General features: G+C 58.6%; 1 protein-coding gene across 1 annotated transcript; it reads left to right on the forward strand.

Annotated features, from left to right (window-relative positions):
- Window positions 1-933: 933 nt before the first annotated feature.
- Window positions 934-26,691, forward strand: RTN4R (reticulon 4 receptor). Its single transcript, XM_042962123.1, has 2 exons — window positions 934-1,046; window positions 25,072-26,691. The coding sequence occupies exons 1-2, from the start codon at window positions 1,025-1,027 to the stop codon at window positions 26,472-26,474; spliced, it is 1,425 nt and encodes a 474-aa protein (XP_042818057.1). The 5' UTR covers window positions 934-1,024; the 3' UTR covers window positions 26,475-26,691.
- Window positions 26,692-27,765: the final 1,074 nt, after the last annotated feature.

A 27,765-nucleotide genomic window follows, 5' to 3' on the forward strand; every position in this document is an offset into this window, starting at 1 on the left:
TTTGGTCCTTAAGCCTCGGCTGGCTTTGTGGAGCATGGGGATACTCAGCAGGTGGGCAGCTAGGAATCACCTGGGTTTCCCCTTTCCGAAGGAGGGAAAAGGTGAGGTGCACCTGTGGTTCAGGGCAGGACTGTGACTGTGTCACCTCCCTGGGTTAGTCCAGAGAGAGTTGGTGCAAAAACGGGTCGGGGCTTCAGAAGTCTCTTGAGCTTTGAGCCTCAGTTTTCTAACTGAAAAAATGGAGCAATCCTACTCCAGTAAAGGGTTGTTCGGCCCTGGCGGCTCCAGAGAAAGCGAGGGGGCCATTCCAGGCCTCCGGACAAAGTCCTTACCGGTGGCTGGACGCTTCGGTGACCCTCACACCCCGGCCAGTCCGGGCCGACACGCCCTGGAGCCCACGCCCTCCGGCCCGCGCCCCCGGCCCGCTCCGGCCCTCGCCGCCATCCCCGCGGCCGCCTGCAGGGGCCGCCGCCTCTTCAGAAATGCGCCGCCTTTGTCTGGGGCCGCGCGTGGCACCGGTGCACCGGGCGGGCTGAATACCTCCTGCGGCCCGGCCTGCGCGCCCCGGGACCCTGAGCCGCCCACGCTCCCTTCCCTTTCCCCCGCTCCCCTACCCTCCCCCCGCCGCCCCACGCACCCTTCAGGGCCGAAGTCCAGGTGAGTGCCCCGCCCGCCGCGAGGCCCCGCCCCGCCCCGCCCCCGCCCCGCCCCGGCCCGGCCGGCGGGGGGACCGGGCGGATTCCTCGCGCGTCAAACCACATGATCCCATAAAACATTCATCCGCTCCCGGCCCGCGCCGCGAGCGCCCCTCCATTCCGCGCCGCCGCCGCCGCCCTCGCCCTCCGCGCCCGCGGCCCCGCCAGCCCAGCCGACCGGGCGGAGCGGAGCGCGCCTAGCCTCGTCCCGCGGCCGGGCCGGGGCCGGGCCGGAGCGGCGGCGCCTGGATGCGGACCCGGCCGCGGGGAGACGGGCGCCGGCCCCGAAGCGACTTTCGGTCCCCGACGCGCCCCGCCCGACCCTTAAGATGAAGAGGGCGTCCGCCGGAGGTGAGTGCTGTGCCGCGCCCGATCCGGGCAGGCGGGGTGGGGACGGTGGGGGCGGCCCCTCCTGGAGCCGCAGGGCCAGGCCGGGGCTGCCGAGGCAGGCGGAAGGGTCACCGGGCGGCCGTGAGGGCCACCGCAGTGCCGCGCCGGACTGGGGCCGCGGGCACCCCGGCCCCGGGAGGGCGGAGCCCGCGGCAGGAGGAAAAGTTGCCGCTTCCCGGGAAAGTTGGCCGCGGCGGCGGGGCCAGGGGCGGCGGGGCCCTGTGGCCCCGAACTCCGAGCCCGGGCCGGGTGGGTCTGCTGGCTGGAAGGGCGGGGTCCAGCCTCGGAGCGCCCTGGCCTCTAAGGGGTTAATGAGCAGGGTTGCAGAAACGTGGGTACGGAGCAGGGGTGGGGGTACTAGGTTGCTTTCACCTTTGCCCCTAGTAGTCCGCTCAGGACCTCTGGTTTCTCTGGGGTCAGGCCGCAGCGGGATGAAATGGGGGCGTTGGCGACAGTAGAGGGCGTGGGGGGGGGGCGGGGCTGGCCCAGCGCTCTACCCCAGGGGGTTGGCGGTGAAAGTAGGCAGCCTTAGCACCTCCACACCCGCAACCTGAGGGCCCCTTGGGGGCTCAACTGAGTGGTTCCAGAAGTGGTGGGGCTGGCAGCACCCCCTCCCTGACAGCCCTCATGGGACCCCTGGTGTGAGGTCCTGAGAGGTGGGGTCTGGAGGGTGACTTCCTATGGGGGAAATTGGGCATGCCCCGCCTGGAGGGTGCTCCCCTGGTGCCCACCCGGGCTGCCCTGCTGATGTCCACAGTGCCGCAGGCTGCACACACGTTTCCTTGCACGTGCACGTGTCTACAAGGGCTGCACACTTGTACATCGCGTGTGCACATGCATGCCAGACTGCCCCAGTGTGCCCGCGCACACATGCTGTGGATGCACATCCATGTCCTCACCCCCGCCCGCACGCCCACAGCCACACATGCGTGCACATAGCGTGCCTGCTGTGGTCTCCCCACTTGGCACATGCTGGGGCCCCTCAGTGGGACCCACTCCCTTGCCTACATGCACATGTGTTGAGGGGGAGGCTCTGGGCAGCCAGAGCTCACAGATGGAGGGGCGAGAAACAGGCTGCAGGAGCATGGCCCCACCTCTGTCTGCCTCTCCCCAAGTCCTGGGAGTCACCCCTCCACAGCCCCTTTGGGTCTGGGTGTGTGTGTGTGTGTGTGTGTGTGTGTGGTGTGTTCATGTGTGTGACTCAGTATGCTTCTGCACGTGTGTGTCTGCACACATGACCATATGTGCCTGTGACCACATCGGCATGTGTTTCTTTGCCTCCATTGTTGGTGCCCCTGTATGCCCAGACAGGCTGCGACCAGGTTTTACCCAAATCTTCAGCAGAGGCACTAAGGATGTGTGCTGGGGAGCTAATTCAGTGCGCCCAGACTAGGGCATGAGGCAAAAGGGCTCCCAGACACTCCTCCCCTCCCCCCCTTAACGGGGCAATGGTGGCCAATGGGGGCTGGGACCACCCGGGCAGGGAAGGCTTATTTCAAACCTCGAGGTCAACACAGTGACACATAGACCAGACCCTTCCCCCATGCTGTGCAGTCACTGCCACTAAGCCCAATGGGGGACAGGTATGTGCCCACACCGAGGCTGACCCAGGGTGACCTCAGGAAGACCCTGTCCCTGTGCCTTAGTATCTCCATGGTAGGAGCCTTATTGGCGAGGTGCTCTGTGGTGTCACCGGCTTCAGATGCTATGTGCGGCACTGAGGTAAGGGTGTTGATGATCCGCTCTCACTGTGGTGAGGAGGGCCTTGGGCCCGGGCTCGGAGAGGCAGGGCCATACTGCCTTGTCCCCCAGCCACCATCAGTGTCCTTGTCTATAGAATGGGGACAAGTGGGTCATCCTTACAGAGTGTGTGGGAGTAAAACAGAGGGGCAGGCTGGAGGTTGGGCCCCATAGGTGGGCAGGCTGAGGAGCTGGCCATTCCTCTTTTGTAAGCCAGTCAAGGTGAGGAAGAAGCAAGTTCTATGGGAGGGACTGAGCCAGGTGGTGGTCACACCCTACCACCTGGCAGAGGGCCACTCATAAACCCTGGCTGCTGGGTGTGGGATGGCAGAACGACAGCCTGGATTTGGGTCCTGGCTACGCTACCCGTCAGTGGTATGACCTTGGGTGTGACAGTTCACCTCTCTGTACCTCGGCCTTCTCTCCTGGGCCAGTGACATGGCCCAGTTATCCCTCACGGGTTGTTGGGGATACTTCCAGGCCAAGGTCCCCATGGGCTTCGGATGCCAGTACTTTTGCCTTCAAAATCCCAAAACATCACCCCCCACGCCACCCCAGTCAGTGGTTCCCACAAATGGAAGTCCTCCCAGAAACCTTGCACTGCCAACTGGACCTCCCTTGTGCCTATTTGCAGATGGGGAAATAAAGGCCCATAGAGGTCACAGGGGAGTTGGAAAGGGGTGATGTGCAGTTGGGGGGCAGGGAGCGAGTGAAAGCACTACAGAAGGTGGGAGGTGGCCAGCAATGTGCTTCCCAAGCTGGGCAGCATCTCTGCTCTGCCCCTCACCAGCAGAGAACTCACAGAATACCTGGGCCTCAGTTTCTCTATGTGAACATTAACAGCCAGCTGGGTGTCCTGCAGTTGGGACTGACCCTCTCTCTGTGGTCATGGATGAAAGGTAAGGGAGAGGGCCCAGTGGGTCTCAAGAAGCAAGAGGGCTTGTGGGGGTGTCTGTAGAAGACCTCCCCCCCACCACAGGCTGTGCTGGGGCTCTGGAAGGCAGAAGAGGAAGTCCCGCAGTCCAAGGAACCTGAGGGCTGGCCTGAGACCCATCACAGGGCCAAGAGTTTGTTTGTTGTTACTCGCTGTGAGCAACAGACTATGAGGGCCTGGCCATGTGTGGCCCTGGCTCCCCCATGCTCACTGCACTCCAGCTCCCCTCCCTCTGCTGCCCCCAGGCCAGAGGACTTGTGCTCACCCATGAGCAGTGCTGCCTCCTGGCTCCGTTCCCCACCTTGCTCCCTGCCCCAGGCCCAAATTCATGGCTTTGTGGCATGGATGCCTGTGGCAGCTGGTGCAGCACCAGGAGGGTCCCCGCTGGTGGAGGCAGAGGGAACCCATCTCCCAGGACTGCATTTCCTGCTCTCCCGGACCTGTGGCCAGTGTCTCCACAGAGCCTCAGTCTGTGCATCCAGAAAGGGGTCAGGAGAACAGGAGCACGAGGAAGCAGTTCCATGGTGAACGAGTGAATTGCGTTGAATGAGTGAATGGGTGTGAGTTAGTGTGCATGAGTGTGCGACACCCCTGCCCCTGAGCCCTGTTGTGGGGCTCCTGAGGGCTCTTGACTGTGCCTGGTTAATGAAGTTCGTGTCACCCCGGCCCTAGCCTGATGGGCCCTGACTCCCAGGCAGGGCTGCCTCCCTCGGTGGCCACCTAGGGCCTGGGCCTCAAGGTCCATAATGAGCCAGGCTGGCTGTCCCCCGCTCTCCCTCCAGCTGTGCCACAGCACTGGCCCCCAGCCCCCCCTTCTCTCTCAAGGTAACCCCTCAACAACCTCAACCCCTCTCTGTGTCCCCCACCCTGTGTCCCAGCTGCCTCATCCCAGACACTGCGATTGCTCCTGATCTGTTTACTCAGACACCCGTTCATTTACTCACTCATTTGTCCCTGTTTGGAACCAGGCAAATAAGGGGATGTGATCCTTGCTCTCCTGAATTTATAGGACTCAATGCTTTAAAGGACAGCTGGTCACAGAGCCAAAACTGGAAGCCCAGCCAGAGGGTGGGCATGCTGTCCACACCCGCTCTATCTCCCCAGGCCGTCACTGGCATGTGTGGGCCCAGCCGGGTGTTGTGTGCTGCAGTTTCTTCTTTTGTCGCTGTATTTTAAACATATTGCACGTCGGGAACTATTCTTGTGCATCATGGGTTTACTGGTGTGTGTGGAATCCCTTCCTGAAGATTCGCCATCACTTATTTATCTGAACCTGCCTCAGTCTCTCACAGTGTCCATGGTCCTGGAGCTGGCCCTCAGGAGATGCATTTAGTGTATGCCCCCAGTGTCCTCAGTGCAGGACTCCACGGGTCTCCCCCAGGGTGTGGCCACGGGCCCCCTCCCCTGATGGTAGCAAGCCCTGATCCTCACCCCCTCCCAACATTTTATGGATGGGCTCCCTGGGCCTCTCCCTTCCCTGGGGTAGGGTTTCTCACTGGTAGTGGTGGAATCTGCTTCTAGGCTTTGATCAGGACTCTGACTCCAAGGATGGCCCTTATGCAGCTGGGCTTTGGGCTACCTCTCTCCTACCCCCTTCTCACAGCCTCTGCCCTCAGCCAGCAGCATCCTGACAGTCCTGTCTCCCTGTCAGAGAGGGCCCTCTGCCTTGGGCCCTCTGCCTTGCCCTGCTGAGCGAGGATGGGGGATGGGCCCTGCGGCACCATCCTACACCCTTGATCACCCCACTCGCTCCAGGACAGGGCAGCCAGGCCGGGAGGTGGAGCTGAAAGGCAGGACTTAGGGCAGACCTCCTGGAGGGGCTGTGGAAGGTGCTATGTGGGCAGAGGCCAGGAGCTTGGGTTGGCTCAGGTGGGTCTGACAGGCTGTGAGCCCCATCTGGGCCTGGCATGTGGAGCTGGGCCAATGGTGATATGGGGAGCCCAATTGGAGGGGCTGGGGTGTCAGGAGCTGACCCAGCTTTGTTCAGGCAGCTCGCCCGGCACCCTGGGGGTGCTCCTGTGCTCGCTGGTCAGCACTGAGGCGTTCCTAACTGGCCATCACAGATCACACTCCGTGTAATTGAAGTTCCACAGAATGTTGGTGCGGATTGAACAAGGGTTTTGTGGTCAAGCAAATTTGGGACTGGCTGGGTTAAGTGGCACTGACAGAGCTCCTTTACTGCGGGGTGTCTCGGAGCCTCAGGTTTGCAAGTGGATTGGGCAGGGCCTCTGATAGGCACCCCATGTGACATGATTCAGGGACTGCTGTGCCCAGAAACTGTTTTGGGCATCAGTGGCTCAGATTCCTCGGAGGGCCTGGGAGGGGGACCTTTGGGCCCCTAGTAAAGGCCCCAGGGATGGGTGGGCCATCCCACACAAACCCTGCAGCCATGGCACTGGTGGGTGGAGGGACCACGCTTCTCCTGGCAGTGTGAGGCAATGTGCAAATTTAACCTTTGGGTTTATGACTCTATTTCTTTGCAGCAAATGTCACGGGAAATGTCAGGCTGAGGCTGAAACTGGTGAGGGGCCCATTGAGGAAGGGGATGGCGTGCATAGGGGCTCAGGCCAAGGCAGAGCTCTGGGTCCCTCACCTCCTCCAGGGAGCCTTCTCAGATTGCCCTTTCACTTGCCTGGGCCCAGCTCTGTGTCCTCCATCTGTCCCAGCTATTGTGACCTTGTTGAGATGTTGCCTTTATTCACCTCCTGCTGGGGCCCAGATGGGGCGGGCTCAGGGACCTGCCAGAAGTCTCCCCATCCTGAAGTCTGGGCAGGCGTTGGATCAACCTGTGCAGTGCCGGCTCACTCTGTGACCTTGGGCAGCACCCGCCCTTTCCTGGTCACCAGAGGCCTCATCCATAATCAGCGCCTGTTGACCAAACATGGTGCTTCCAGTTCAGTGCCTTTGTGGGTAGGAAAATGCTCCAAGTCTGAGGCGAGTAGGGTGCTGGGCTCTGGGGGAAATGGGTGGGGGCTGGGTGGCTGGCTCATGGTGTCATGTGGCTGCTCCAAGCACACAGTATGTGCTCCATAAAAAGCAGGGACAGTGAGCAGACATGAAAGGAGGGGGGGGGGGTCTCAAGACCAGCTTGGGAATCCAGAGCCCCCAAACTTACTTACCTCCCTACCCACTCCAGCATGGCCAGCTCTGGGGCCTGGTTTGACCTGTCATAGAGTTCTGCTCTGGCCCTCTGGTCCCCATGATTGCTTAGTAAGTGTTTATTGCCTCCTTGCTGTATGTCAGGCCTATGCAATTGAGCAGGGATCTCAGGCCCCTATGCTGCCCTCACCCAGCAACTCCACATCTCTTTCCCCTGCATGTGGAGTTCCACTGGAGTTACAGGTCCCTCAGACCCAGTCGGTCTGGTGGTCATTACCCCTGTACCACCTGCCTTCCACCCCCATCATCCACACCCCAGGCCCAGGGTCTTTGCTGCCTCCCATCCTCCAAAACAAGTCCAGTGTCCAGTTGGGCCCCAGGGAGGTCCATCCCCTTTTATCCCTCACTGAGGGCCTGCTGCAAGCCAGCCCCCTCCCAGGCTTATGGCCACAGATGCCCACAGCTGCCTGCCTGCCATCTTGTCCTCCATTCAGGCTCTGAGATGCTTTCTATAACATGTTACCTGACAGCCAAGCTCCTCCTGCTTAAACTCTGCCATGAGCCCCCCTTGTTTTCAGGGCCTGGGCCAGGGAGTCTCATTTGGGAACCTTTTCTTCTACCCTCAGTGGGAGAGGCCCCCAGTTTCTGGTCTCAGCACCTGACATGCATACCTGTGCCTGCCTCCCCATCTCCACGTGCCCAAGTCCAGCCCAGACCTGGCACTGGGATACAGGGAGCCACGAATGGTGGAGCAGCCTCATGGGCAGTGACTTGAGTCAGTTCCCAGGAGACACAGGAGCTGGCAGTCATGGCCCTTGGGGATGGCTGCTGGGTGTCAGGTACAGACCAGTTGTCTGAGGTGGCTGCAAGAGGGCGGCCCCCCTCCAGGACTCAGATGAGCAAAGTCATGGGTCTAGAGAGAGACAGAGATGCCAACCTATAGGGGATCCCCTCCAGGCAAAAGCCGGGCAGGCAGTGTCTGGCATTGGGACCCTCCTGGCTTTAGCCCAGAGCCAGCTGAACACCTGGGTGTGTCACTCACCTTCTGAGTCTTTCTGTCAAAGGGGGGAGACTCTGAAGGGGGAGTCAATGTTGAGTGCTGCCCCCAGGGCCCAGCCCTTCATGGAAGCTTGATTGTCCCATTCAGATGGAACTTCCTGTGGAAATAGAAGCTGGTGATGGGGCTTCTGGGGCCCTCAGTGGGTCAGGGAGCCCCCATCTCTCAGGGGACCCCTCAGGTTCCCAAGTCCTTTGAAGCGGCCCTGTCCTGGGCAGGGGTGGGGGGTCTGTGGTGTAACTCAGGAAGCAGGGTGTACAGCCACTGGAAGCAGAAGCCTCTGTTGAGCCATGGGAGCACAGAGGAGGAGCCCCGCCGGGGCCTGCCACTCCCCAGCAGTCCTGTAGCCATGAGGGTCCTTGCCGCCTGTCCCAAGGGGAGTCTGTGACATCAGTTCATACCAAGGGGAGCCAAGTCAGAGGTCAAGGTGGGACGTGCAAAAATCCAGGCAAGGCCAGTGGCAGGGGAGTCTGGAGGGGACGCTGGGACCCATGTAAGGCATCTCCACTTCTCAGCGAGGGGCCCACGTCCCAGCAGGGGCCTGGGTCAGATGGGCACTGGGCCTGGTCACTCCATCCTGACTTAGAAGGAAATTCAAGGTTTCTCTGCCTTCACAATGTGGAGACTTCTGCCCCACAGTTCATTTTGCAGCAGCTTTGTGGTCTGGTGGAAGGCGCACCCCATGGTCATTGGGCAGGGTGGGGTGCAGGCAGAAGAAGGGTGGGCCACCTGCCCCCAGGGTGTAGCCTCCAGCCCAAAAGCACCTCCCATCCCCAAACACATGGGTAGAAGCAGAATTACAGAGAAAGGCCAGTCCTGGCCAGTCACCAGAATGGGCTGGACACCACATCACAGCAGTCTTGGGAGGGCTGTGGGCCCCAAGGTCACACAGGATGCTTGCACCTAGCTCTCTCACCTGCCTCCACAGCACACCGCAGCCAGGAACTGGGAGTGGGCCCTAGTGCTCTGTCCTGCCCCCCCACCCTTCCCAGAGCCCTGCCAAGTTCCTCCTACAGCTCTCCACTGTCCACTTCCCTCCGCCATCCTGCTCAAGGTCTCCCTGCTCTCCCAAGACACACTCAGCACCCCTCTTGTCCTCAGAGAGCACAGAGCTGGCTAGTCACGCCCCTGCCCAGCCCCCACCCCGAGGCTCCATGGGGCTTTCCAAGGGATGAAGCTGTGTGAGGCAATGGCCAATGAGCCTGGTGAGAACTCAGCTCTTAGGTCTCCTCGGGAGCTGAGACCGAGACCCCAGGGCCATCTGAGGAAGGTACAGGACTGTCACTGCCCCACTGGCAGTGAGCACTTCTCACCCCAGGGCATGGGTGGCTTTCCCCACATGGCAGGAACTGATGAAGGAGCTAAAGGGTGCCCTGGGGCTGTGGTTCCTACATATGGCCTTGCAGGTGACCCCCCAGCCCATCCTCTGGGCAGGATCCTCCCCACCTTTGATGGGGTTAGCTAGGCAACAAGATGTACACCAGGGGTAGGGGCTGGGTGGAGGGGACCTGGGCAGGTCCCTGAGGGTCACTTGTTTCTCCTTTCATTCTCTTTGGTTAAGTGTTTTCTAGCCTTTAGTTTGAGGCCAGCCCTGTGTTGGGCCCAGCCCCAGCGGGAGGCCAGCCCACTGCTCTGTGTGCTCCCGGCCGTATGACATGTGGCCCCTGCACACCTGTCATGTCCAGGCTGTCTTTCATCTCCCTGCCTCAGCCCCAATTTATGTCAGGCAGAGGCTGACACGGGGACAGGTGTGACAAGTGTCTGGCTTCCTGTTCGAAAATTGGCAAAAGAAAAACTCTCCCCATAAAGATATTCCATCTACATACCTCCCGGATGTCACTGAGAGGACCCGTCACTGCCGAGACAGATGGTGGCCCTAATGGACTCCATTCTTTACCTGCTGCCGGAGTCACAGCCCATCCCCCGGGGATGGCCCGAGGCAGGTTGTGGCAGTGTGTGTGTGTGTGTGTGTGTGTGTGTGTGTGTGTGTGTGTGCACGCGCGCGCGCGTGCACATGCACTTCAGTGCCCCTATGGAGCCCTCCTTGATGCCGTGGCTGACTGCTCCCCCCCCCACTCCAGATTACAGGAAGCCTGACATAGATATGACCTTCCCCACCAGTGATTAAGGAGGCCTGGAGGGTGGGGGCGACACGTTCCTAGATAGAGCAGCCTGTAAGAATTAGGGAGGGAGGGCCTACAGACCTTCATCCTCAGGCCCTTGCCGCTCATTTCCTGCCACGTGGCCAGCACCAACACTGGTCAGCTCACTACCCCTACACTACCCCAAGGCCCAGGTGGAGTTAAGACCTGCTTGGCGTGTAACTCAACACAGGACCCCTCAGGCCTAGCTGTGCTTCTTCCCTGCCAAGTACCCCATGGTGGGAGCCCATGGCTGAGACCCTGACCAAGCTCTAGGTCTCTACTTATTCACCTGCTCCTTAAATGGCCCCATTGGGGCTGAGTCCAGCATTGAGGGTGGGTGTAAGAATGGACGGACGCCTCAGGCAAGACTGCAGTGTGGGAGGGGAACAGATTGGGAAGGGTCCTCTTCCAAGGGCTGGCATGGTGGGACTGTGAGGAGAAGAGCCCTTCCAAGAGGATGTGTTGGGATAGGGCAGGCATTCTGGAAAGGGGAACTGCCTACACAAAGGCTCATGGAAGCCACAGGATCCGGTGCACATGACAGAATCAGAGCCTGGAGTTAGGCCAGGTCAGGCACCAGCATGCCCTTTATAGCTGTGACTTGACCTCCCTTCTGTCAGGTGGGGGCAGTGGGTCCCTGCCGGGGGGTGATATGACCCATCCCTCCTGAGATGACCCCACAGGTGGGCTATGAATTTTCTGTACCCACTCTGCACCACCCCTGAGTGGGCTGTGGGGTCTCTCCATACCCTGTGAGGTGGGTCTTGGTATCTCCATTTTCCAGGTGAGGAAGCAGGTCCCAAGAGGTTGGAAGACCTGCCTGAGGCCCCAGAGAGGCAGAGGCTGCACCAAAGCCCTGGACTTTTTCTCCGGCCATCCTGCAGGGCTGGCTGTGGTGGGCGGGGATCCCATGGCATGGGAGTCTTGGAAGGGGGTCCTGCTGCCAGGGCACTGCCTCATTCACCCTTCTTGGGGCAGGGCTTCCCCATCCAGTGTTGGTACATGAGACCAAATAAACCAAACTAAAAGCATTTCTGATTTTACTGGTTTGTGTGCATTGTAAAAAAGATCTGGGAAAATATATCAGATGTAAGAAAGAAGTTGTATTAGTCAGCTCAGGCTGTCATAACAAAATGCCACAGACTGGGTGGCTTAAACAACAGAAATTTATTTTTTCACAGTTCTGGAGGCTGTAGGTCTGAGATCAGGGTGCCGGTGCGGTACGGTTCTGGTGAGAGCTTTCTTCCTGGCTTACAGATGGCCACCTTCTCACCATGTTCCCATGTGGTGACAGTGAAAACAAACCCCCCACTGTCTCTTCTTATAAGGGCCCTAATTCCATCGTGTGGGCCCCACCCACATGACATCATCTAGGTGCCCATCTCTCAAGGCCCTTCCTCCAAATACCATCACACTGGGGGTTAGGACTTCAACATAGGAATTTGAGGGCGACACAAACATTTCTGTAGCAGAAATGAAATTGCCTTTGACTTCCAGGTGCTGTTGCCACATACTCCCCACGGGGATATCAGTACCCCATAGGCTGTCTGGGCCTGCACATCCTCAGGGAATGCTGTTCCCACAGCCTGGCAAAGTCTGCCACTTGCCTGTAGTGGTGGACATTTCTTACATTCATGTGACAAACATCTATGGTGTGTGCTAGTCACCAGGTGTGGCCCTGTCCCTGTGGAGCCCACAGTCCATGGGGGCAACTGGCAGAAGCAAGCAACATGGAGACCTGCTCAGTTGACCAGCGAGGTATGTGGTTAAGTGGGCACCCTGGCAGTGGAGGAAGGTGTGGGGTATCAGGGACCCAGGTCCACCCAAGTGCCCCCAAACCCCTGGGGATTTGTCAGGTTCTCAGACCCAACTTCCCTATTTCACAGATGACCAACCCAGACCCGAGAGGCAAGGTCACTAGCGGTGCCTAAGCTGAGCTGGACAAAGTGGCTGAGCTGGGAGGTGCCCTGGCCTCTCAGGCCTGTAGCAGCCATGATGGGACAGGGAGGCAGCTGGGGAGGAGTAGGAGTGGGGATAGGTGGGCACAGCCTGGTTTCCTGCAGCCTGGGCTGGGAGGGAGGCAGCTGACTGACTGCAAGGTTTTAAGTATGCATTTCCGGGAAGAGGTCTGCACTGGCACATGCGCCAAAGGCGCCCTGTTCCCTGATCATCTGCTTCCTCCTCTGCACGGGGCTCTCCTGGCCCCATGTGAGGCCACCAAGGCTGCAGGGCCTATTTGAAGGGGGCCTTCGGAAGTGCAGTCTTTCTTACCTTTGCTTGGCAGTTACCGAGCACCTGCTGAGTGCAGCCCCTCACACAGATCAACAGACAATCATGCTGAGCCCCTGGGAGTTGGGGACCTGCCAGGGGCACTGCGGGGCCGGTGGGGGGCCCAGACCAGGTCTGACTGACCTGGGCCTCATCTCATGCTGGAGACCCTCATGTGTTGAACTGGGGGAGGAGGGAATGAGGATGGGGAAATCATTAGGAAAATATGTAAGAAAAAGGAAAATGCCTTTTCGGGTTTGATAAAGTTGAACCATCATTGGCCTGGGTTGGAGTCCAGCTGGGCACTGGGTATGTCCTCTGTGGGGATGAAAGATCAGGCTAGCCCTGGCCTCAGGGTTACATGGTGGTGGTTGGGGGGGGGGGCAGTGAGTGGAATGTGGCCTGCAGATGGCCCCCTGACCCTGATCATCCAGCCATGCCCACCCATGCCTGTGGTGGTCTCCAGTAAGGGCCTGGGCTTTCAGGGGCTCCTTTCCTGGCCTGATACTTCTTTGGCTCAAGGTGTATGTGCCCTGCGTCTAGTGGGGTGGGCTGGGCCTCTTTCAGCACTTCCAGCAGGTGTTGGAGGTAGGGAAAGGCTGTGCCGGAACACCTGCCTTGACCCTCCCAGATCCCAGGGGCAGGTGCTGAGGAATAAGGCCACCTTCCCTAGCCCCTGCCCCCAGGGCAGCCAACCCCCTCCTGCATGCCAGCTCCTGGCGCATCAGCCTCAGGAAGTAGCCGAAATACACTGACCTGCTTTTCCAGGAGGCAGTGGCGCCTGGTCCTCCCACCCTCACTGGTGAGAAGCCGCCAACAATTTCCATCCCAAATTGATTTCAAATAAGGAAGAGTTATCACACACAATCATATAGGAATAATTTATCACTCGTTAATAAAAGAGCAATTACTTATTCACGTTGCCCCTGCCTGTGTGCCACGGGTTCCTTGGCAGAAACGTAATTGGGGCTCTCACTGAAGCCGAGGAAAGCCTGTTTGCACTCAGCCAAGGTCAGGGCAAGCCCTCCCCAAGAGCCACAGACCCCCACTCCGGAGACACCATGTGCACACAGCCCCTGCCGGGTTTACCTGCTGGGCTTCCTGCTAATGGGGGTCTTGTGTCTGTGAACTGGCAGCAGGGTAGAGGTGAGGAGGAGCTAGGGTAAGGCTTTGTCTGACTGTGGAAGGTCTGAGCACACAGCTGAATTTTCAGGCCAAAGCTGTCCTGTCAAGTGTCTAAATAGCAGAGGCCTCTGAAGCCAAGAGCCCGGAGTGTCCCTAGAGTTGGGACGCAACCTTGATGACCCTTGGCAGAGCATGATGCCGAAGAGCTTTGTTCAGGGCCATGGAGATGCAGCTCGAGCAATCACAGTCCCACTTTGTCCTCCTACACCTCAGACATGCCTGCTTCTAGACCACATTCATCTCCACCTTCTGGCAGATACACTTTCTCTTTTTTTATTTATCTCTACTTCTGACATTTCAGTGCCAAATATGCAGCCATTTTGAAAAGATAAAACGGTCGACCATATCTTGGTCAAAGTTAAAACCTGCACCCAGACCTCCAGGGCTAGTCTGGAGAATCGGCTTGCTCTGTCCCAGCCCCTGTTCCTCCTTGAAGGCAGCCACTGTTCCTGTTCCTTGTGTTTCACATTTCCATGCCCCCTCTTCTCTAGTATACTTCCTAGTATGGTTGTCTCACTACCATTAGTTAAATTCATAAACAGTGTTTCCCAACCCAGGTCACATAAATGCCCTTCACCACCCCACCACGATTGGGGGTGGGTACCTTGGTGGCCTTTCTACTCTTGTATGGCCTTTGGTTTTCCTGGATTTACAATTGACTCTATCTTTTCTCTCTTGTCCCATCTACTACCCTCATGTGCTTACTCTTCTCCACCTCAGGTGTTCTACTGGGTCTCTCATTTAAACCTGGAGGTGTGACCCCAGGCTTCTGTCTTGCTGCCCCCACATGGACCAAGCATGCTTTGGCCCCCTCACAACTGCCCAGCAAACTTCCCAGCATCACCCAGTGTTTCCTGGGCCCCATATTTTCCTCTTTCAGGGTTTATATCCTAGTTTTGGCTGAAGCACATCCCCAAGTAACTCTCTAAGGAAGACACAGTGAAGAATCATTCTGTGAGTCCTCATGTGTTAACAAACCTATTCAGGCTGGATTGGCCTGCTCCAGAATTCCATATTGAAAATAATGTCCCTTAGAATTTTGAAGCCATTGCAATTTTGTTATCTTCTTGACATCCAGTGTGCTGTAGAGAGGTCTGATGCCACATTGCTTTTCCCTTGGGAGCTCTTTTGACCCCCCCCGCCCAGAGGCCTGAAATCACATTGTGAATGTCATCTATTATGCTAGGCACTTGCCCAATGGAGGGCCAGGTCTTCAGGTCTAGGAGATTTTCTGGTATTATTTCTTTGATAACTTTTTTTCTCTTCTATTATCTCTGTTTCAAATAGATATTTGACCTATATTTGTCTTCTGAATCTCATCAATTTTTTTTCCTTCTTTCTCTTTTTGTTTTTCTTTCTAGAAGACTTCCTTGACCTTGTTTTCCAACCCTTCTATTGATTTTTTTGGTAATTTTAGCAATTCTATTTTTAACTTCCAGGTACTCTTCTTATTTTCTGATAGCTCCTTGTTCATAGCACACTGTTCTTGTTTTAAATCTTCTCCTATCCCTGAGAGGAAACTGATTAGATTTTACCTAATTTTTATCTATTCCCTGCACTGTCTCTGCTTTCTCTAGAGTTGTTTTCCCTACAGTCTGCATTGGAGCCTCTTTCAGATGCCTGGTTTTCTGGGCACGTGTTCTAGGGAAGCACTATTGAGAATGGAGCTTATCAACTGGCAGGTTTGGGGTGATCAGGCAGGAGCCCCCAGAAGCCCATGGTGGAGACCCTTTCTCTGGGTGTTTTTTCAGAGGAGCAACCCCCATCTTCCTAGTCCTTGTCCCTCTTACCATATACTCCATCACCATCATCTTGGCTCTCAAGAAGGGGGAATGAACACCTGTTTCTAACATGGGTGGTAGGTGGGTAAGGAGGAGAACCACTGAGTATGCCAGTATTGCATGAGAAGCAGCAGCAACTTGAGGTCATGCTGAGCACAAACAGGATCTCTCATGAGGCAAGTCATGCTGTGCTGGGCTCCAGGCCTGTCTGTGAGCCTCCTCACTCCACTGAGGCTGAACCTGGCAGAGAGGGTGGGGGAAGCAGCTCTAGGCATCCTTACAGTACAGCCTGGCTTCTGGGCCCTCATCCCACACCCATTCTCCTGCCTGGACTCAGCCTCTCCTGGAGAAAGCAGGGCCATCAGGCCAGGCTGGAGTGGCCTCATGACTGCTGGAAGCAGAGCGATCAGTATGGCTCTGGGATGCCACCTCTGAGCTGTGGGTCTTGACTCCCCAGGTCCCTTACCTGAGATGGGGCTGACTAAAGGTCTTCTGGGAAGGTGGGACCCCAGCCACAAAGCTGGAAGCATCTCAGGGTCCCAAGAAGGCAGGTGCTATCCTGCTGTCATCCTCATGTCACGGGTGTGGAGACAGTCTCACAGCCAGCCAGCAGCTTCTCCAGCCACTCCACGAAGGAGTACAGAGCAGCTCGCATCTGAGCCTGGGGCTACCAGACTCCGGGCCCACCAACCCAGGGAACAATAAGCTTGGGCTGAGGACGAGGTGCAGTAGGGGTCAGGGAGCCCAGAGCATAGGGGGTGTGCTCAACAGCTGGCCCTCTATGGGGGGAATAGCTGTCTCTCTACCTTATGGATCTCTAGGGCTCAGGGTCTGTTTTGGTCACCTGGGGAAATGGCAGGAGTTCTTAGACCCTGTCCCCTGTCCTCAGCTAGTGTGTATGGTCACCTCACCTCAGTAAGCTTCAGTACCCTTGTCTAAGGAGTAGGGTTGATGGTCATCCCCTTGCTATGCTGTGGGATGTTGTGAGACCTCAGGAAGTCTGTGCCTTGGGCAGTCCCAGGGAGGCCAAGGGCTCATCTCTCCCCTCTCCCTTCCTCTTCCCTGGTGCTGGGCCCTGGGTGGACTGACAGGGCCTCAATGGGAGACATTCTTGGCCAAGAAGCCCTACGCAGCCTCAAGGCACCGATGCTGGAATGGGCATCCTGTGGCCCTACTCAGGGGTGTCTGGTGTCCACCCTGTGCTGGCCTGCTGTTCAGTCACTTCTGGGGCTCCTCACTCTTGTGTGAGGCTTACTGCACTCCAGATCAGCCTCAGGTTGGTCCCAGATTTGTCTTGGCTGTCTGTGATCTGAGATCCTTGCGCATGGCCAGTGTGATGATGATGGCATTGGTGACAAGGATCATGGGCCTCCACAGTCCACTTTCCATTCAAGATTCTGGCCAGGGGTCCACAGGATGATCCAAGGAAGCCTGCTTACAAGGAGGCCCCCTCACTCCACTGCCTCTCTCCTTTTCTGGACAGAGTCATCTCACCTTTACTTTTTCTTTGTCCTGAAGATTCTGTCAGCCCAGGCCTCGACCTTACCCACCTGGGAAGTGCATCATACCTGACCTGCCATGTCCCCTCCTCCCAGCCCAAGTGGACAGGCTAATGGTAGAGGGTCAGCAGGCTGCCCTCAGGGTGACCTGGCCACAGAGCCCCTAGAGGAGGGCACAGGGTCCCAGTGTTGTTGGAATGGCATGGAGAGAGTTGTGGCCCAGAGACCACCCCCCCGCCCCCGGCCTGAAACCATCCTCTTTAGATGTGTCTCCCTGAAGCACAAGCAGGTGCCACAGGGATCGGTGCCTCCCACCACCACCCCATTGCCTGGGACATCCTTCCTGTGCTTCTTACAGCCAGTTTTGTTTGTCAGTGTTGTAAGTGCCCTCTTTGATGTGTGTTTGACCACTAGCCCCTCAACAGCCTCTTTAATAAAATCATTGTTTCTCTTTTGACCTGCACACCATTTGGGGGTCACTCTCCCTCCTTCCCCCTCTCCAGCCCCGCAAGAGGCCACCAGCCTCTGTCCGTCCCAACAGTGTGGTCTCAGCAGGACAGTGGCCTTCTCTGATCATTGGTTTCCTTTTCATTAGGTGGGGGTTCAAGTGACCTCCGTGAGGCCACTGTGAGGGTGAAGGCGGCAACACCCACATGCAGCAGGTGCTCTGTGTGCTCCAGTCACAAGCCAGGTCAGCAAACTGTTTCTCAGAAGGGTCGGATCCTGAACAATGTCAACTCTGTAGGCCACAAAATGCATCGGGACTACTCCACTCAGCCATGGTAGTGCTAAAGTGGCACAATAAACACCCAGGTGTGCCCATATGTTGATAACCTATTATTTACATACCTAGACAGGCAGTGGCTGGTGGACTGGTTTGCCAGATGCCGATAGAACAGGAGGCACCAGGACCCATCAGCTCTGATGAGGGTTTCACTGATCACCTGAATGTGGTGCCCTGGCTGGTGGTGACCCAAATGGGAGCATCTCATTCACTGCCTCTGGAAACCCTCGTCCCCTTGAAAGGGCCAGACCCCATGGTCCTTCCTACCTGTCTCTCTCCAGGGGTGCTCACCAGCCCCCACTGGGCTTCTCTGTGGTCTCTCTGTGCTGCCCCCTGTCACCACCCTGGCTTAGTTACAAAACCCCCGAGCAGCCTTCATACTTTACACACCTTCCTGAGGCCTGACTGCCCTGGTCAGGGGTGTTTGCAATATCTCAGCTGTCCTGGGCCAGCTTGGGTTGGCTGCAGTCCAGCTGCTCCCTCAGGACTAGGGCTGATCCAAGGCAGATGGCCAAGAGGCAAGACTGGCTGATCCCAGAGGGTGAGGGGGTGCAGGCCTCCCGAGACCTGCACTTGTCTTTTCAATACTAGAATAAATCCCACTCAGGCAGAGGCCACCTGCCTGCCTTGCCGGTGATGTTTGACAAGTGCCCAGGGCTCCAGAGCATGCGGGGATATGCCCTCCTGTCTTCTCCCACTCCAGAAGAGAGCAGACCCTCTGTAGCCCTGCGTCCTGGGAAGAGGTCCCCATGTCTGTCTGGTCTCATCACAGCAACCCTCTGCTATTTGGCCGACTCACTCACCTCGGCCCTGGCAGTCGAAGGCCCAAAAGTGTCCTCTTTATTGTGTACTCCTATAGTGTGCACCCGAGTGGGTGTTCCTATAGCATGCACCACAAACGTACATTCCTGTAGCGTGCACCCCAAGTGTGCGCGCCTGTAGCATGCACCCCATGTGCTACTACAGTGTGTACCCACATGTGTGTTTCTATAGCATGCACCCTGAGTAGGTGCCCCAGGTGTGTACCCCAGGTGTGTATTCCTGTAAGTGCCCCCAAGAGTGCACTCCTGCACAGTGTCTGCCCTATTGGAGGCTGATGCTCTGGGCCTCGCAGGAATGGTCAGCTTCTGGCAGGTAACAGATGCAGTGTCCTGGGAGGAGATGGGATGTATTGGGGTGGGGACAGGACCCAGCACTGTTGGCCCTGCCAGGCTAGGCACCCAGGCCTGGACAAGAGCTGGCAGTGGAAAGGGGTCAGGGAGGGCAGATGGGCATGGTGACAGGTATGTGGAAGTGCAGGTCCCAGGCCCCAACACTGGGAGTGCCCTGTTCCTGAGCCCCACTGTGGGGGGAGGCAGGGGCATATTGGCCACTCACTAATTCCTCATTTACATCCTCTGGGGACTCAAGCCCACACTGGCCTCCAGATTGAATTAGTTGAGGGACCAACCAATGAGCAGTTGTAGAGACAGATTCTGCAGATAATTAGGCAGCGGGTGTTTGTTGGTGGCCTGATGGAGGGAGGTAGGGGATGCCCACCTCCTATGAGGGAGGGGATGCTGGCTGAATCCCTAGAGTGAGGGGGGTGTGCCTTGTGCCCTGGGCAGGTTTTCAGCTGAACAGAGCCTCCAGATGCTGGCATCATCAGTCCCCAGTGTGGAGCTCCCTGGGGTGGGGGCCAAGGGAGATGGGCATCAGGTGGAAACATGGCTGGACAGGGTGAGTTTCCAGAGCCCTCTGGTCCAGCAGCCCAGCCTTGACCAAGGATGGATTCCCAAGGCATGATCACCAGGCCAAGAATCCTACTCATCAGAGGGTCTGCCTGGATGCTCACCCTAGCAGTGGGCTCTGGGGCTCCTCCCCTGGTGACCCCTGATGTCTGGGGCCGGGTCAGGGCTCCCCGGCCCCTTAAATCCCCCATGTAGCACATGCCATGCAGCAGAGTGACCAACGATGGTCAGCCTGCTCTTTGACCATAAGTGCTATAAACCAGGGACTGGTCTTGTGCTTACAGTGTTCAGTGCTGCCCCTATCATGGGGTGTCCCCTTAGGAACACACCCTTAGGGTGAGCTGTACATCCAGAGCCTCCACCTCACAAGTGGGCCAAACCCCTCCCCTGGCAGCCTTTGTTTCTTTGATTTGAAAGGAACCCAGGGCCCTCCCATGTACCGTGTTGGCTGTAAATTTTAAGAGGGAATATGGGTTTGGGGTGGGGGTGATAATAAGCTGGGGATGGGGGAGTGTTAACTCTCCACTGCCAAGTGAGGCCTTTCAGTGGCTGAAAGGCCTTCTAGTCCTGGGGCTATGAGCAAGTGGCTTCCCCTACCAAACCTCATTTTCCTCCCCTGTAAAATAAGAAAATAAAGTAGGTCCCTAGGAGGGTTCACTAGACCTCTGTTGGTCCTAAGTCCACCTGTGCACTGAGTGCATTCAGGAGGCTGGTCCTGCTGGCTCTGCCCATGCTGGGCCTCAGTTTCCCCCACTGCACACAGCTTTGCCTATTGGAACTGTTCAGCCCTGGGTCCAGTGTCCTCCTTCCCTGGCAGGTGACCTTGCGTGTATCGACCTGGCCTGCCCCTGCAACTGCCTCCCCGAGAAGATCAATAAGGAGTGGGGCCTTGAGGGGCATGACCGGCAGCAGGGGCTGGCAGCCACCCCACCCCCAGGAGATGCAGGCCCCCTCAGGGGTGGGCTGCCACCCTCCTCCCCCTAGAGCCAGAGAAGGGGCCTAGGAAATGCCATGGGCATGCACACTGCCCCCTGCACGTGTCTATGGGCTGGAGGACAGACAGAAGGTGGGAGGTGATTGTGAGCAAGGAGTAAAGACCGAGGGGGACAGATGGATGACTGAGGGGGAAGGTGGGTGGGTGGTGAGCCAAGCACTGATAGAGGGCTGGAAGGGATGGGGAGCAGTCACGGGACAAGAAAGAGTGAGTGTAGCACTGCTGGGGTGCCTTGACCCTCTGCGGTGTGTGGACGCCACCAGCCCCCCACCCCCGCCCGGAGCTATTTCTGGCCTCGGTGTGCTGAGCTGTGGCCTCCTGTTCTGCCGTGTAACTGCGGTCTGTGACGTGACCCTTCTCGGGACGTTCTTGGTGATTGAGAGGGTCCTGAGCTGACCAATGTCCTGGCTGTGCTACAGCTGCCCAGACCTTCCACACCCTACTGACCCCAGCCTCCTGGGGGGGATTGGGGGGCAGGTAGCAACTCAGATCCTCCATGGAGATGTCCCCTACCTGCCGCAGATGACACAGGAGGGAGCTGTATACCCCCTGGTGCCTGCCCACACCCTCGCAGACTGGGCTCCATTCCTGTGGAGGCCACATAGCGGCTGCTTTTCAGGCTTGGGCTGGACACGCCTTCCGGCCCCTCTGGATGGCACCGTGGCCGCTTCTCTTTCCCACCTTTTCCCCTGGACCATCTCTAGGTGGGAGAAGTCCAGGGCTTAATCACTCTGCCTCAGTTTCCTAATCTGTAAAATGGGTTTGTGATAGTATTAAAAGAATTCTTATGCAGCTCTGACACATGGCTTTTATGCTAGCTGGTAGACCCTCGTAATGCCCCCTTGAATAGGGTGTTTCTGCCACCCCATTGCAGCGGGGAGGCCCAAGGACATTGAGCCGGTGCTCTGGGCAACAAGGCTGCCAGCCCTGTGCTATCTCTATGACCTCACCAGGGGAGGGGAAGAAGTGTCCCATAGAACCTCAGGGGTGCTGCACCTGCATACCTCAGCCCAGGGTAGAGGGTCTGAGAGCAGTAGAGGCCAGGGAACACACCAAAGACATCTCCTGAGCCTGCAGCCTCTGGCAATCCCTGCTTCTGAGCTGCTGACTTCAGCAGCCGCCTGCCCGCTGCCCACTGGCTCCTGCAGCTGCTGGTGAGTCCCCAGAAGCCTCCTGCCCCTCCTGGCTCCCCTCCCTTCTCCCCACCTTTCTTCTTCCTCTTCCTTCCTCCCCTCCACCCCCCAACCCCATTCAGTGACCATGAAGGAGAACCTGGGCCCTTTGCTGCCCAGGAGCTGGGGCAGGGTGAACAGTGCAGGTGCTCTTTAGGCACCTGGGCCACACCCAGGCCTGTTGGGATTTTGGCTGCATGGCCTCATCAGCTGTCCTTCCTGCCCCATCTATGGCTGCCCTGGTGGGAGAGGCCCTGAGCAGAATCTAATCACTGCCTCCCTCCATATCCTCCCAGGCAGGAGTGGCTTATCCTTCCCCAATGGTGACCTTTGTGCCATTGCCACTGCTCCTGAGGCAGACCTGAGCTAAGGTGGGAGCCCCTCCCATGACCTCATGGGGAGGGCACTGTAGAAGACCCCTGGAAGGGCCATTCTGCACTGAGGCCTAGGGAAAGAGGAGGCAAGAATCAGCCCCAGGGATGGCAGGAGGGTGATTGGTCTGGGTTTGTGCAAAGCTCAGGTGGCCTGGCGGCCTGGTATGGGAGTGTGACTCACTGTGGTTTCTGTGTGGGGGCCAGGGTCATGGCAGGGCTGTTTTCTTGTCACTTGTTTGGAGGTGAGCTGGTATTGAGTGCTTACTGAGAACAGGAGCCCAGTGAGGCTGGGCATGAGTGGGAGATGGGGCTGAGGGGATGGGACAAGGGGATGGGCTGGGAAGACAGATGGGGGAACCAGATGGGGGACAAGATGGAGAGGCTTTTTTTAGGATTCTGAGGGGTCAGATGAGTGACTGGGCCCAGCCCCTGGGGTGGGGTCAGGGAATACCATCCTGCAGCCTGGCAGGGCCTTCTGCGTCCCTAGGGCCCCTGCTATGAATATGAACACAGGCCGCAAAGTTGGGTTTGATTATCTCATAAAAAGATGCCCCCTCTGCTTGCTCAGCGGAGGGGTTGCCATGGAGACCAGCAGACAGGCCCCAAGGGGGTCCAGGCTGGAGCCAATTACCGTGGCTGCAGCGAGGAGGCAGCCCACCACTGGCCACTGCACTGACAGCAGGTCCGTGCAGAGGGACCAACCCTCAGAAGTTGGTTTCCGAAAAGCAGTTGGCTCAGCGGGAATGGAGCCATGTCTGCTCCTGATGCCGGATTCCCGGCAGGGCTGAGCCACACGGCTGCCCTGCCACTTACCCCCATGGTGTGGCTCAGCCCTGGAGCCTTGGGCCATTCTCAGAGTGGGTGTAGCCCCAAGCACGTGGCTTACAGCCTCGTGGGGGCCCAGACTGGGGAGGGCTGGAGGCTGGAGGAGCGGCTGGTTCTGGTGAAGTCAGCTGAACCTGACACCAGCTGAGCTCACAGACCATGGCTCCAGGCCTGACAGCCACCGGACGGCTCAGACGGTGATGTAGCAGGCGTGGTGACGATGGGTGGCTGCTGACATAGCCTGATTGGTGGTGTGGCCCGGTTGATGACACTGGCACAGTAGCATGGTTGGTGACATGGCACATCCGTGGTAGTGAGGTCCAGAGCCCAGCCCGGTGAGTACCCGGGGCCCCCATCCCACCCTGCCCCACGTCTTCCTCTGCTGTGAGTCCTCAGGAACAGGAAGTGCTGTTTTCATAGCATAGTTACATCCGGTGGCAGGTGAGATGCTCGTGAGAGCTGGCATGATCAGGCCCGACTTGCCCAAGAAGCCCCATAAGGAGAGAGCTTGGAGAGGATGTCAGCAGTTTAAATAGAATAGCTGGCTGAGATGCCCCCTCATAGCCTCCCGTGCATGGCCAGCCTGGGGAAGGGTGCCCTAGGCTTGGGGAGTTCTGGGCCAGGACTGCCTCTCTGGACCCCCATCCCGGGGCTGCCATGTACCCAGCCACTAACAAATGACTCGGCATGGAGGCCGGCAGAACACAAGGGACAGAGGAATCCCCCAGGATGTGGGGCACACTCCAAGAGGGCACACTCCTTATCCCCAGCTGGCCTTGCTCAGGCTCTGGGGTTGGGGCATGCATCTGCACCAGCCCAGGCAGAGAGAATCCAGTGTGGTGAGGGACCCAGCATGAGTGGGAGTCCCCAAGGTCACAGTTCTGGGTAGGGGAAGCTGGCCCACAGGCCTCTCCTTCCTCCCATCTGGCTCCGGCCCCAGCACTTAGCCGGCCTCATGTCTGCAGAATCCTGCTCTTAGCTAACTGCCAAGAAAGGTGTTAGCTGTCAATGCAGGTGTTAGCTGTCAACGAAGGTGTTAGCTGATAACTCAAGTGTTAGCTGATAAGCCATAACCCTCCCAGGGGGATTCACATTTTAATAGACTCACTCCTGAAGGAGAAAAGACTCTTCGGCATTCAAAGAGGGGACTCTAATGGTGGGATGATAGGCAGTGAGCTTCGTATTGGGGTGTGTGTCCCTGCTGATGAGACCAGGGTGGATACAGCGTACCAGGAGTATAGGTCTTTGGTGAGGCCGTGTGTGTGTCTGGCCCCCAGATACGGGGGGAGGGCATATGAGGAATTATGCAGACATCGATTGGCTGGGAAGGAGTAAGCTCCTCACCCGGGGAGGAGATCAAGCAGAGAATGAGGCCGAGGGGAGGAGGCTGCAGGAGGAGTTCCATGCCAAGTCAGGATGTGTGGAGGAGGGAGCAGCCTGTCTGGAGGGGGCTCACAGGGTAGGCAGGGCTGCACCCCTGCCCTTAGGCATCCAGGCTCCTGATCCTGTGAGAGTAGAGTTACTCTGGAGTCTGCTGTGCCTGTAGCAGTTTCATGTGCCCTGTTGGTGGGACCCAGACCCCCTACAGGAGGGCCACTGGGGGTTGTGGCTCCTGGCTCTAAGGCTCTTGTGGTTTCCTCATTAAAGCACAGCTCTCTGCAGTGGCGAGGCCTCCTCAGAATCCAGGCAGCCCAGGAGCTCCAGGGGCTCTGGAGCCTGGGAAGGGGGCTTGGACAGGGCACAGGGTCTGAGCCACAGCCCCTCCCTTCCTGCAGCCTGAGAGGGCCCTCAGGAGGGGCTGCTGCGGAAGCTACTGGAAGTCCGGCAGCTGGCTGCCTGGCAGGCCTGGGAGTGAGCCTCTGCTCTGTGTGAGCTTGGCCAGCCTGATCCTCAGTGTTTATACCAAGGGCGTCTCTCCCAGCCTAGTCTGTGGGCTGGTGGAGCAAGGGACAGGCCAGGGACAGTGCTGGGACTGATGGGGAGGGTGGGCAGGTCCAGGGATTCACTGGAGTCTCGAAAAGGTATTTGCAGGCATGAGTGTTTATCTCAGGAGGCCTTTAAATGGGCTTCGGTGGTGACCCAGCTAACCCTGAGTAGCTGGGGTGCAGGCATCGCAGCTTGTGTGTTTGAGCGCTGGGCAGGGTGGCAGGGTGGCATGGGAACCAAGGTGAGGTTCCTCGGTGCAGAACATGTAACTCCCCTGGCAGGTTTTGGTGAAGCGGTTTCTGTGTGGCAGGTGGAGCAGGGATCACAGCACCTGTGTTTTCAGGAGTGACAGCATGTCCTAGGCCCGGCTCTAGGCCCTCCTGAGGCCCTGTCTCAGGGGCCCGCCTGGCTCCAGCATGACCCCCATCCTCACAGAGCCCTCTGCCTGTTAACCACCTTCTCCTCTGCCCACAGGGAGCCAGCTGCTGGCCTGGGTGCTGTGGCTGCAGGCGTGGCGGGTGGCAGCACCGTGCCCAGGTGCCTGTGTGTGTTACAACGAGCCCAAGGTGACGACGAGCTGCCCGCAGCAGGGCCTCCAGGCCGTGCCCACTGATATCCCGGCCGCCAGCCAGCGCGTCTTCTTGCACGGCAACCGCATCGTGCACGTGCCCGCCGCCGGCTTCCGTGCCTGCCGTAACCTCACCATCCTGTGGCTGCATTCGAATGCACTGACCCGCATTGATGCTGCTGCCTTCACCGGCCTAACCCTTCTCGAGCAGCTGGACCTCAGCGACAATGCGCAGCTGCGAGCCGTGGACCCCACCACGTTCCATGGCCTGAGCCGCCTGCACACGCTGCACCTGGACCGCTGCGGCCTGCAGGAGCTGGGCCCCGGCCTGTTCCGTGGCCTGGCTGCCCTGCAGTACCTCTACCTACAGGACAACGGTCTGCAGGCGCTGCCAGATGACGCCTTCCGCGACCTGGGCAACCTCACGCACCTCTTCCTGCACGGCAACCGCATCCCCAGCGTGCCTGAGCGCGCCTTCCGTGGCCTGCACAGCCTCGACCGCCTCCTTCTACATCAGAACCGTGTGGCCCATGTGCACCCGCATGCCTTCCGTGACCTCGGCCGCCTCATGACGCTCTACCTGTTTGCCAACAACCTCTCTGCGCTGCCCGCAGAAGCCCTGGCACCCCTGCGTTCCCTGCAGTATCTGCGGCTCAATGATAACCCCTGGGTGTGTGACTGCCGGGCACGCCCGCTCTGGGCCTGGCTGCAGCAGTTCCGAGGCTCCTCGTCTGAGCTGCCCTGCAGCCTGCCCCCACACCTGGCTGGCCGTGACCTCAAGCGCTTGGCTGCCACCGACCTGGAGGGCTGCGCTATCGCTGCCAGGCCCTCCCGTCCCATCCGGACCGGCGGGCCTACTGATGACGAGCGTCTGGGTCTGCCCAAATGCTGCCAGCCTGATGCCGCGGACAAGGCCTCAGTGTTGGAGGCTGGCAGTCCAGGCTCAGCCGGCAACGCGCTCAAGGGACGTGTGCCATCCGGCGACAGCCCACCAGGCAATGGCTCTGGCCCACGGCACATCAACGACTCCCCCTTCGGGACCCTGCCTGGCTCAGCTGAGCCCCCACTGACCGGGATGAGGCCCGAGGGCTCCGAGCCACCGGGGCCCCCCACCACAGGCCCTCGCAGGAGGCCAGGCTGTTCCCGCAAGAACCGCACCCGCAGCAGCCACTGCCGTCTGGGCCAGGCGAGCAGTGGGGGCGGTGGGGCTGGTGATGCAGAGGGCTCAGGCGCCCTGCCCAGCCTCGCCTGCGGCCTGGCCCCCCTAGGCCTCGCGCTGGTGCTGTGGACGGTGCTTGGGCCCTGCTGACCGGCCACCGATCGCGAGGCCGTTCTCAGCAGTCAGGTGTGTGTACATATGGGGTCCCCTCCATGCCGCCAGCCAGCACCAGGCGGCAGGCCCTCCCTGATGGACACCTCCCGCCCACCCACCCCATCTCCACCCCATCATGTTTACAGGGTGCAGCGGCAGCGTTTGTTCCAGAACGCCACCTCCCACCCGGATCGCGGTATATAGAGATATGCATTTTATTTTACTTGTGTAAAAATATCGGAAGACGTGGAATAAAGAGATCTTTTCTTAAGCTATGGCCTCTCAGGCTGGGGTGCTGTGGGCAATGAGAGGCGTGTGGGTCCCAGAGGTGCAGCCCTGCGTCAGTCACAGGCACACGGAGGCCCCGAAAGGGGAGGGATTTGCCAGGTAGTGCAGGATGCCATTTCACTCCAGTAGCACCCAATGATGGTCAGCGGGGATGTGTCATGCCCCTGCCCTCCACCCTAGCCATGAAGGCTAACATCAGTGTGCCTTGGCCACTTTCCCTTCTAGCTAGGCTGACAGTGGCATCTGCCCAGGGAGAAGTGTTTGTCCTGCACAGAGCCCACAGGAGCAGGATGAGGCTGCCTTTGTGGGGGATGTCTGTTCTGGTGCCACACAGAGTCCCTGGAGCTCCTAGCCTTCCACCCTAGCCAGCGCCGCCGCTCCCCAGCTCCATATGGGTTGGGTGTAGGTAGACAAGGTGGCCCTGAAGGAGAGCTGAGTGGGCAAGGCCAGGCCCCTGTCTTCCAAGACCTGACAGGGGTCATGTGTACCCTCATACCACTGCTTGTGGTCTCATGCCACCTGCAGCTATGCCTATGTAGGCATGTGCCCAGACATGCGTGCACATCCACCACACTGCATCCCAAACACGTGGGTCTGCATGCCCCTGCACACACATGAGCACACATAGCACATACACAAGCAGGGCAAGGACCACACATATGCACACACATGCACGCACACGTGTGCTTGCAAACACAGCACACACAGCACAGGCAAAAATATGCACATGCACGTTTTCTCAAGGCCTGGGCCCGTGAGGACTTAGAAACAAAAGGAAAAGAGGCCATGTGGCCCGTGACTGAGGCTCCCCCATTCCCCTGGGGCAGGGGCCTTTGGGAGCAGGGTGAGGGAGGAAGCACAGTGAGTTGGGGGAGGGAGTAGGGGGAGCGTTGCTGGTGGAGCCAGATGGCAGTGGGGGCGGCCAGGGCTCCAGAAGCCCAAGGGAGGGAGGAGGAGCGGGGAACGTGTGCAGAAACCAGGCTCTCAGCTCCCCTGCCCA

The sequence above is a fragment of the Panthera tigris genome, chromosome D3, assembly GCF_018350195.1.
Source record: "Panthera tigris isolate Pti1 chromosome D3, P.tigris_Pti1_mat1.1, whole genome shotgun sequence".
Classification (NCBI taxonomy): domain Eukaryota; kingdom Metazoa; phylum Chordata; class Mammalia; order Carnivora; family Felidae; genus Panthera; species Panthera tigris.

What these genes read in the sequence shown, in the direction of transcription:
- RTN4R (XM_042962123.1), top strand. Translation starts at nt 1,025, where the DNA reads ATGAAGAGGGCGTCCGCCGGAG. An exon ending in GAAGAGGGCGTCCGCCGGAG is followed by an intron (nt 1,047 to 25,071) that starts GTGAGTGCTGTG and finishes CTCTGCCCACAG; the next exon opens with GGAGCCAGCTGCTGGCCTGG.